Genomic DNA, 9,525 nt, shown 5'->3' with positions numbered 1-9,525 from the left:
AAATCATTCATAAGATGAAAAGGTTTAATATAAAAAATATTGCTAAATCAACATGCCTAAAGCTAATCCTAATAGCTAGCTCATATAACATAATAGCATAAATTGGGTATGAATGCCCTAGCATAGTGTCTGTTGATTTCACACCTACCTTCTTACGCTCAAGCTCAGTCACATCTTTTTCAGAATCATGAAAGATAGATGGGAAGTTATCCATATTCTTTTTTTTTTTCACCCCAAGAGGGGCATTGTGGTCATTGAATACCCCAATTTCTAACAGAGGGGTCAATCTTGTGGTCATCTCACAAGTCAAGGGAGAATGCTTCAGATGGTGTTTATAGGGTATTGGGGAATAGTAAGAGGTAGTTTTGGCCATTCATAAATTGGGAGTAGACCTTCCTTTCATGAGAAATGAAGGAAAACTTTCTTCTTAATTTAAAAATTATATAAAAAATCCGAGTTCAATTTGTGATTTAATTTCGATTTGACTTGATAATAGATTGAAATTCGTTCAACTGGATAAAAAAAACAAATCAAACCAACCAATTGACAACTAGATTGGATCGAAATTAACTGGAATCAGTACCAAAAGTCCTAGAATCAACCCTCAAATTTAAGAAAACTAGCAAATACAGTCCTTTTTGTTTTATGAGAAAAAGAAATCCAAACTTATATAATAGAGGACAGAGTATAGTTATCCAGTTTACAATTCTGTAGAACAAAGTTTTTTAATCATTGCCCTATATGCAATATTGACCCAAAAAACAGCTATTTCATTTGAAGGCCTGAGCCAAAAATAGAGAGGGATGGAATAGTGGCCCAAATATCTAAAAGACTGGAGACTACCTGAAGAGAAACCCTCTAGTTGAAGCTTCGATGAGATCCCCTATCATGAAGTAATTACTTGTGAATGAGAGACATTCTCCTTTAAAGAGAAAATAATACGTCCAACCACATAAGTTGATATCTGGGTTTGAAACACGCACAAAGATGCAGGTGTACGTTGCTAAAATTGTCCTTAATACCCTAAAATTGTTTGTTTCATTAGGGCAAGAATCAAGTTCAATTGCGGTCGATTCTGATTCAAGTCTGCCAATTTGACCAGCGGTATAACTAGGAATCAAAAATCAAATCAGCCCCTAGCAATTCAGGTCTATATTTTAAACTTTGGAATCAAAGATCTGAATTAGAATTTGTCGGAATTAATCCCAAAAACCCTACAAATTATACCCAATTAAAGTTTAAGCAAAATGTTTTTTTTTTTGGTTGTCTTGAAGCACTCACAATGCTAGGCAACCTGACTCGGAATTGAGCCAGCTATTTCGACTTGAACTTGGTTAGTGTCATCAGCATATGCCAACGCTCCTCTATTTTTATCTCTCCTCCTCCCCATGAAATGACACATTTATCACTTACAGGAAAGAAAGATAGACACATTAAAGCACGGGCATAGACCACTTGTGTCTAGAATTGTCACAAGTGCACTAGTGCAGGCACTTTTTTTTTTCCCTTCTCTCCAGGTAAGAAGTTAACTTGGGCCTCTTGATATGAAAATCGTAATAGCAAATCGAAATAACTCCAGAATTTAACCGATAAAAACTAATAGAAAATTGGTAAGAAATCAAAGATCGAAAATAAAAAAAAAAATTGGTATTGGACAAAAGAGGTGTAACAGTTTCTTAGGTAGTCTATCATATGTGAGAACAGATCAGGTCTTCGTACAAAAATGATTCTTGTACATATCTGATCCACAAAGATAGAATCTATCAAAAGACAAACTAACTCTGAGGTGGATTTCATCTCTGTGGATCAGACTGTACAAGAATGGCTCTCGTACGAGAACCTGATCCACAGTCGATATGACTTATGTGTGGTTGTTATTACATTTATTAGCTAAGCTTTTATAAGAGAGAGAGAGAGAGAGAGAGAGAGAGAGAGAGAGAGAGAGAGAGGGGATTTTTTTTTGGGAGGGGGTAATAAGAGAGAGAGAGGAGTTAAACCGATACCAATACCTAAAATCCATATTGTTACCAAATCGGTTTCGGCAGAGAACCACCGATACCGATACCTAAAATATCAACCGTTATCTAGAAACAAAGTCCTGCCAACTTTCTATCAAACGTCGTCGTCTGTTACGTCTGATGTTAAATTTCTCTCGTAAGCTTTTATAAGCTCATGCATGAACCCCAGAGAGAGAGAGAGAGAGTTTTCCGGGCCGGGGAGTTTAGAGATAGCTTTTATTCCCGCAACCATATAAAGGAGGAAAAGGGACGGGTTCCGACGGTGGGGAACTCGTACTCTTTTCCTTCTTAATTCTGTAGCAGTTCTAATCTCATCAATAGGTGGTGGTGCTATAGATTACAGAGTTGAAGCATGAAGTTTAAGGGGAAGCTAGGGGTTGTTGTAGTCTTGGATCCAGGGGACTCTTCAGGACGTTGGGCTGTTGATGTTGGTCTCATGGGTTCGTTTTCTGATTCCTAACTCCCCAAGACTTTCTGAATAGTCTCCTGAATCCGAGCCTTCAACGTACAACCCATCCCTTCATCAACGATTCCACACCCAAGAGAGACAAAACCATCCCTTCCTTACTACTGTGGTAACACTACTTCTTTGGCGAAAACGATTCTAAAGGAAAAGTTATATATAAATATAAATATATATATATATATATATATTTTTTTTTTTTTTTTTTTTTTTTCCTTTCCTTTCATACGTTGCCCCTCTTCAATTCATTGATGGATCTCATGCAATAAGATTCTGACCATATGGTACCTGTTGTTGGTAGCACTTAGGCTAAGGGCGGCGATTGCAACTGAGTCAGCCAACAAGTAGGCTGTTCAAAGGATGATGAATACAGGTATATATTCCGAAAAATTGAAAAATCCTAGGTCTCAAATCACCTAATTTTGAAAATGGGGATTAAATGATATTGAAATCAGGCTAATCAGAATTTTTTTTAGGGGAAAAGATTTTATTTTGAGGTTCATCATTTACATTAAATTTGTGAGGGGAACTTGTAAAATCTTATTTCTCAGTCTCTTAATTTTGGAAGGAAAATCTTGTGATATTGAAATTAGGTCAATCGGAGTTCCACGAAAAAGATTTCGTTCCAAGGGCCATAGTTGGCCAAAAAAATTTTAATTATGAGCAGAATATAGAAAACCAACAAAACACATTAATTATTGAGAAACCATAACCTTATCCCAACTTCTTGCTGTTGTTGTTGTTGTTGTTGTTGTTGTTGTATATAGTATATCATACATAGGGAAAACAATAACACAGTGTTTCTATAGCACCAAACTTCCACTGATTGTCTCAATAGGTAATGGTTTTATTTTACTGCCATAATGTAAGCTAACTTTACTTATTTATTGTTATTTATAGGTAACGGTTTAAGCTTGCTTTTTTAGTGATGCGTTTTCTTACGGGGATAATTTTTTCCCATATTTTCTGTATAGTTCTTTTTCGTTTCCTTTCTTTCCATTTAATACAAATGACCATTTAACGGGAAAAAAAAGGGTACTTATTTATATAGAATCGGTTATAACAAACCGTTGCGAAATATGTTTGCATCGTCTGTATAGCGATGGTAAAGGTGAAAGATAACTTTGTCCGACATAAAATTAGTCAATATATGGAGAAAAGAAGGCCACCCGCTTGTGTGTGTGTCTATGCCTAGACATAGCTGGCGTGTGTCTATGCCTAGACATAGCTGGCGTGTGTCTATATTGTTGATGTGAAACTTAACAAATGAATCTTCAATCTTCAATTAAAATGCAGAAGCAATTGCACAATTGAAAGGGTAGAGACTCGAAAAGAAGATATTAAAACTAAAATTCAAAGAAACACTTGAATGTATACACAATACAAACACACAAACTTACTGATGATGAGATGAGAATGGAGAAGCACATATACTGACAACAACGGCAACAACAAACTACTATTAGGGAAGACAAACAAAAACAGAGAACCAAGGGAAAGGGTCCAGACACTGTCCTAACAAAATAGAATCCCTCATCTCTCACTCATCATCATTTCAGCATTTTGAAGATGTAGCTTAATTTTCACTTTAGAGGATTGAAACCAACAGGTTATGAGAAGCTTTCTCAAAATCTCGAACCCTTAGAGCATTTCGAAAGTACAAATCAGGATATGCATCATCAGGATCCATTTCCTTACAGGTAGTTATAGTTATCCTTTCCAGGACTTGAGCTTCTTTTAGTAGATACCCCAGTAGTTCTTGTTCAGATTTCATCCCTTGATAGAGATCTACCTCTATCACCTTTAAATTTTCTCTCAAGCATTGAAAACCCACTTCACGTTCTCTACAAAATGCTTTAAAATCAAACTCAACAGAAGGGTCACCATCATCCTGAAACACAGATATTGTGGTAAATTTTCAAACAATGTGGAAATGGCCTCAAAATGAAATTACTTTAATTTATTGATCTTTGATCTTTTCTTAAGGTACTCACTCTGAATTTCACATGTCCCATTTTAATTGTTAGAGTGTTTAACTTGGGGCAATACATAAGCAATGCCAAGATCCCAGGTAATTCTCTTTCTTGCAATCCAACCTTCATGATCAAATGCCTAGCTTCAAGGGGTACAGGAGGTGGAATAAAATCCAGTAACCTATTGTGAAGAACCTTTTGAACATAAAAGGAGTGAGATACAAGAATTAACTAGCACAAACAACCAATGCATAGCAACCTTAATTTACAACATAATGTACTCTCCATTAGAATTTTAGATCTTACAAAATCTTCAATTTTTTTTTATTTTAAGGCAAGCTTCATATTTGGATGCTTTCAAAGGGTAAAAAGAAAATATTCTGTAAATTAAAATAGAGATAATCTAATTATTAAAAGGAAACAAGAAAAATGTGAAGGGCATGGCCAAACCCACAACACAGACCACTGAAGAAGCTTACAAATAAAACAAGAGCAACCATTCAACAAACCACAAAGCAAAATTATAGATAAACCAATATCAGCAAGAGTTTAAGTTCCACTCTGCCTCAGACACTATCACCACCTATGCTGGCCTATCTTCTCCTATCTTGTAAGAGTCCCATTGGTTATTAATCTCTACTTCCTATCAAGACTCCTAGCTCACTAGAGTTCTATATGATAACAAACCCTATCATCTCGTAGAGTTTGTATTCTAAAGTAGCTCCTCCTATTAGATCTCCTTATCAGATAAAGTTTCCAATTAATCATGTGGATTCCTATCTAGGCTCTCCATATATAGACCACTAGGTTGTAATCATCTAAAGTCAACTAATACAATGTAGTTCCATTACTTAACAACAAAAAAATAAAAATAAAAATAATGGCCTCCTCAATAGAAGGTGGTTTAGGAAGTATACCTGAGGCACATAAGAGCAGACAATTAAGCACTTTGCAAGATGAAGATGCCAAAGAATGATATAAAGGAGGTATCGAAACTCATCCGTGCGTACATATGCATACCCAAAATCAATATCAGCCTCCTCAATGCTTGTCAAGTGTTGTAGTAGTAAGCTTTGGATTGAACCAGAATACTTGAAAAATCTAAGACTTGGTGTGGAGATTTTGATCGTGCTTCTAAGGGGAGAACAATGACATATACACAATTTTCTCAGCTTCATAGCTGTTCTTTCCTCCAAGTTCATTTCATTGAGACCAACACACCTCTTGAGACTCAGGCTTTCAAGTGATGGACAATTTGGAAGCATATTCACAAAAAATGTTTCCTTTAGTCTGATGCACTCAAGTGAGAGGTTCTTCAATGAGCTAAAGTTTTTTATCATTGAATCATTGAGATTGCAAGCAGCTAAGATCAATGACTGGAGTGTTCCATGTTCATACAAACAAGAGGGTAGATCGAACAAAGTTGCATGATAAGGTGGAAACCTTCCTTCCCATCCAAACCAATAGAAGCTGAGATCTAGTTCCTCAACATTCCTATTTACAACTACCCTAATCCACTGTTCAATGTCTATATGAAACTCATTAGGGCAAGAGAACGATAATCGGAACCTATCTACCTTGGGTTCTTGGTACTGCATCATCCATTTTCCAACGTAGTTGATGAAAGCCCTCTTCTGACTCTCTCTTCCACCACCATGAAGCATATGTGGCCTCCTGAAGAAGCTCTCAATGAACTCGATATTTGTGGTGGCGTGCCATATGTATCTCCATCTCTTGGAGAGTATGGATGTCTTGGCTGCATCCTTGAATGGAAGATATGACACTATGAGGAATAGAATGGTTTCGGGAAGTAAATCAAATAGATCCAATTTTCTGGACATGGCTATGATCGAGGAGAGGAAAAATGAGGATGACAAGGGAATTGTTGATGGAACTTACAAGGAGTTGCAGGTGGGTTTAACCATCTAAAAGAAAGGTTTTTGGACATGTAAAGATGGATACACACATAGGAAAATTGAGGACGACAAGGGAAATTTTGTTGATGGAATACGAGGAGTTGCAGGTGGGTTGAAGCATCTAAGAGAATGATTTTTGGACATGTAAAGATGATTACACACATATATAGGAAAAATGAGGAGGACTAGGGAAATTTTGATGGAACTTACAAGTAGTTGCAGGTGGGTTTGAGCATCTAATAGAATGGTTTTTGGACATGTAAGAATGGGTGAACGGAGCAGGTTCATGTACGAGAATGTTCTTGGACGTTCTTGGTCCGTGGATTTAAAATCTATTAAATGAAGAGAAAAAAATTGATTCTAAATCCACGGACCAAGACCAAGGTCATTCTCATATATTCTCATATGTGAACTTGATCCACTCTCTAAGAATGGATACATATATGTCCAATTATTCCCTTTTATATAGGGCAACTACTGGGTATGTGCTTGTACTTAGCTGTTACACATTTCTATTGTGTCTATGTATTTATCTCAGTAACGGAAACTCTGTACCTTATTAAATGGGTACTTCCTATCTTTTACTAGATTTCCATGAGGTTTATCCTCTATAATGTTTTCTGTTGTCTGAAATATTGACAGATGTGTAACCAATTAGGAAAATAAATAAATGCTTTCAGACTACAGAAACCGTGTTGTGCTTATCTGAAAATAGAAAAAAGAGCAAAAACACAAGGGCTACATTGTATCTTTGTTTTTGAGATAACGATTAGCTGAGTGGGTTTATGATCATATCCTTAGATTAAGTAAAATGATCTTAGATTTTCATGACTTCAGTTATGTATCTAAACATCTAAGATGATTATGGCCTCAATAATATCGGATTAAAAAAAATAATTCTTTCTAAGAATTAAATTTTTAATTTTATTGATGAGTAGTTTAGATGTTTGATTTGTCTGAGGATCCTCTTTTCACGAAAAAAATTACTTAGAATATCTTTCAACATGTGTAAGCACCACTTAGAGATCTCATGAAGTTCATGATCGACAAATCAATGCCGCAAAGAAAATCCCAATGCCAGTAACTCCAAGTCACTAATAAAAGATAGATGGTGTCATCAAACTTCAATGATTATATTAGTAACATTAATCATAAATGAATTTATTATGTTTCATGTACTTCAATTTTATACAAGTGTACTTCCAATATTCGTTCGCCATAGAGCAGGTAATATTCGTTATGTAGAAGCTAGATGTATGTGTATATCCATGGACAATTACCTAGCGTAGTTGGTAGTGAGTGCTGCGGAAAAACCTATCCTACTAGTACGTCTTGGGTTTCAGCCTCGTGGTCCTCACTTATCTTCCCCCTATACTCCCATAGAATAGGATAGATAAAAAAGAGCTATATTTCATTTCCAATTTTATTTTTTATATGTCAGCTTTTTCTCAACTTTAAAATCCCTTAAAATTTTCATATATTTTTGTGCAGTATTTAACACATAAAGCTATATTTATTGCAATTTGTGCAAGTTTTCATACAAAATGTATTATTTTATTTTATTTTTCCTTTTGATTCTCTCCACCATACTATTATGTCCATCGGTATTATTGGGGTGTCAAAAAAGCCCCCAGCTCAAACACAACCTGGGTTGAGATTTCAGCCCGTAGGGTGGGCTGGGGTTGAGAATTTCATGTCCAAGGCCGGACTAGGCTGGCTGGGCCTAGGTTAAAGTCTCAACCCAACAAAACCCAACCCAACCCTACATCATAAGTATATCATAATATATGTATCTTATTAGTTATAAATGTGTACTTCAGTGAATTACAGAATAAGGTTTGCGAAAAGTCTTTCGTTTTCCACAATCTACATATAATAATATAAGTTTATTATAATTAAATATAGATAGTTGTTATAAGTTGTATATATGTCACTTCTATCACTTTTTAATCTTCCACTACCTGATGACAGCTAATATGAACACCTCTATACTCCATCTATCTCATCACAATTCATTGTTTAGTTTTCTTTCTCGATCCTTTCTTAACAAAGAAGAAAAACCAAACCTGACCTACAGATAGGAAAACGAAAACCTTGGTCTGCCCTTTGCAATGCATCAAGATAAAGCAACCAAGTAACTAACAATACTGGAATGGGCTAGGTTGGGCTAAGGCCAGCCCAATCAAGGTCTATTAGGGCTAGGTTGGGCCTAAGTTGCGTTGAAAGACCTTAGAAACCTAGCTCAACCCGGCCCATTTATACCCCTAAGTATTATAATACTATTACTTCTACTAATAAATGTTCTTCACTAGATTTCTACGATTCCCTTCAAAAATTTCTTATGGGCCAATGATGACCCTCGAAACAAAATATTTTCCTGTGGAACTCCAATTAACATAATTTCAATGTCATCGGATATTTGGATCCCCCCCTTCAAAATTAGGTAGTTCTTAGAATTTTTAAATTTCCAGGTTCTGGTCACATACTCTTATCGGCCAATTAAGGCCGTAGAAACATAATTTTTTTTCCATGGGACTCCAATTGATCTGATTTCAATGTTATGGGCTCCCCCTTTCAGAATTTGGTGGTTGATATCTACAATTTTTTTCAATTTTAGGTTCCATAACAAAAATTCTTTTGTCCAATGATGACTTTTGAAATGGAATCTTTCCCCTAGAACTCTGATTGATCTGATTTTTATATAATTGCCAATATTTGAAACAAACAAAACATTCGTATCGCTATAAATCTCGTGAAGTGTCTGAATGACAACGCTATTGATGTCAAATTGAAGTTGCAACATGACATCAACTGCCCATGGTATAGGCACTTTATTTTTATCAATGATGGTTATTATTGGTTTTTGAATTGACTATTTAAAGTCAGCTAAACAAATTTTTGACTCAAAATAAGGTTAAAAACGTAAATTAACCCAATTAAATTCCCACCCCTGTTAAATTGTTTGTATTATCTAGGGGTGAAACAATGCCAGGTTGGGCCGGGTTTCTTAAAATTCCAACCAGGCCCCAAGTCCCCTAAAGTCAACCCAGGCCCAACCCAACCCTATCAGGTTCACACTCAAGCCCAATCCTACAGGGCTCAAGGTTGGGCCGGGTTGGACCTAGCTGGTGCTGTATTTTTTTTTTTTCCTGTTA

General features: G+C 35.9%; 1 protein-coding gene across 1 annotated transcript; it reads right to left on the bottom strand.

Annotated features, from left to right (window-relative positions):
• Nucleotides 1-3,807: 3,807 nt before the first annotated feature.
• On the bottom strand, nt 3,808-6,767 carry LOC122065718 (putative F-box/LRR-repeat protein At5g54820). Its single transcript, XM_042629546.1, has 3 exons — nt 5,372-6,767; nt 4,476-4,649; nt 3,808-4,372 (listed from the first exon to the last, which is right to left on the bottom strand). Exons 1-3 carry the CDS (start codon nt 6,293-6,295, stop codon nt 4,070-4,072), a joined length of 1,401 nt encoding a protein of 466 aa, XP_042485480.1. The 5' UTR covers nt 6,296-6,767; the 3' UTR covers nt 3,808-4,069.
• Nucleotides 6,768-9,525: the final 2,758 nt, after the last annotated feature.

Source organism: Macadamia integrifolia, unplaced genomic scaffold (genome assembly GCF_013358625.1).
Source record: "Macadamia integrifolia cultivar HAES 741 unplaced genomic scaffold, SCU_Mint_v3 scaffold2105, whole genome shotgun sequence".
Classification (NCBI taxonomy): domain Eukaryota; kingdom Viridiplantae; phylum Streptophyta; class Magnoliopsida; order Proteales; family Proteaceae; genus Macadamia; species Macadamia integrifolia.
The sequence above is the reverse complement of the archived record's forward strand: the minus strand, read 5'-3'. Positions and strand labels throughout refer to the sequence as shown.

Excerpts from the sequence above, each read along its gene's own strand:
- LOC122065718 (XM_042629546.1), bottom strand. The coding sequence starts at position 6,295 with ATGTCCAGAAAATTGGATCTATTTGATTTACTTCCCGAAACCATTCTA. Across the intron at positions 4,650-5,371 it reads TCTGCTCTTATGTGCCTCAG|GTTCTTCACAATAGGTTACT; the intron begins GTATACTTCCTA and ends TATGTTCAAAAG. Across the intron at positions 4,373-4,475 it reads TGGGACATGTGAAATTCAGA|GATGATGGTGACCCTTCTGT; the intron begins GTGAGTACCTTA and ends TCTGTGTTTCAG.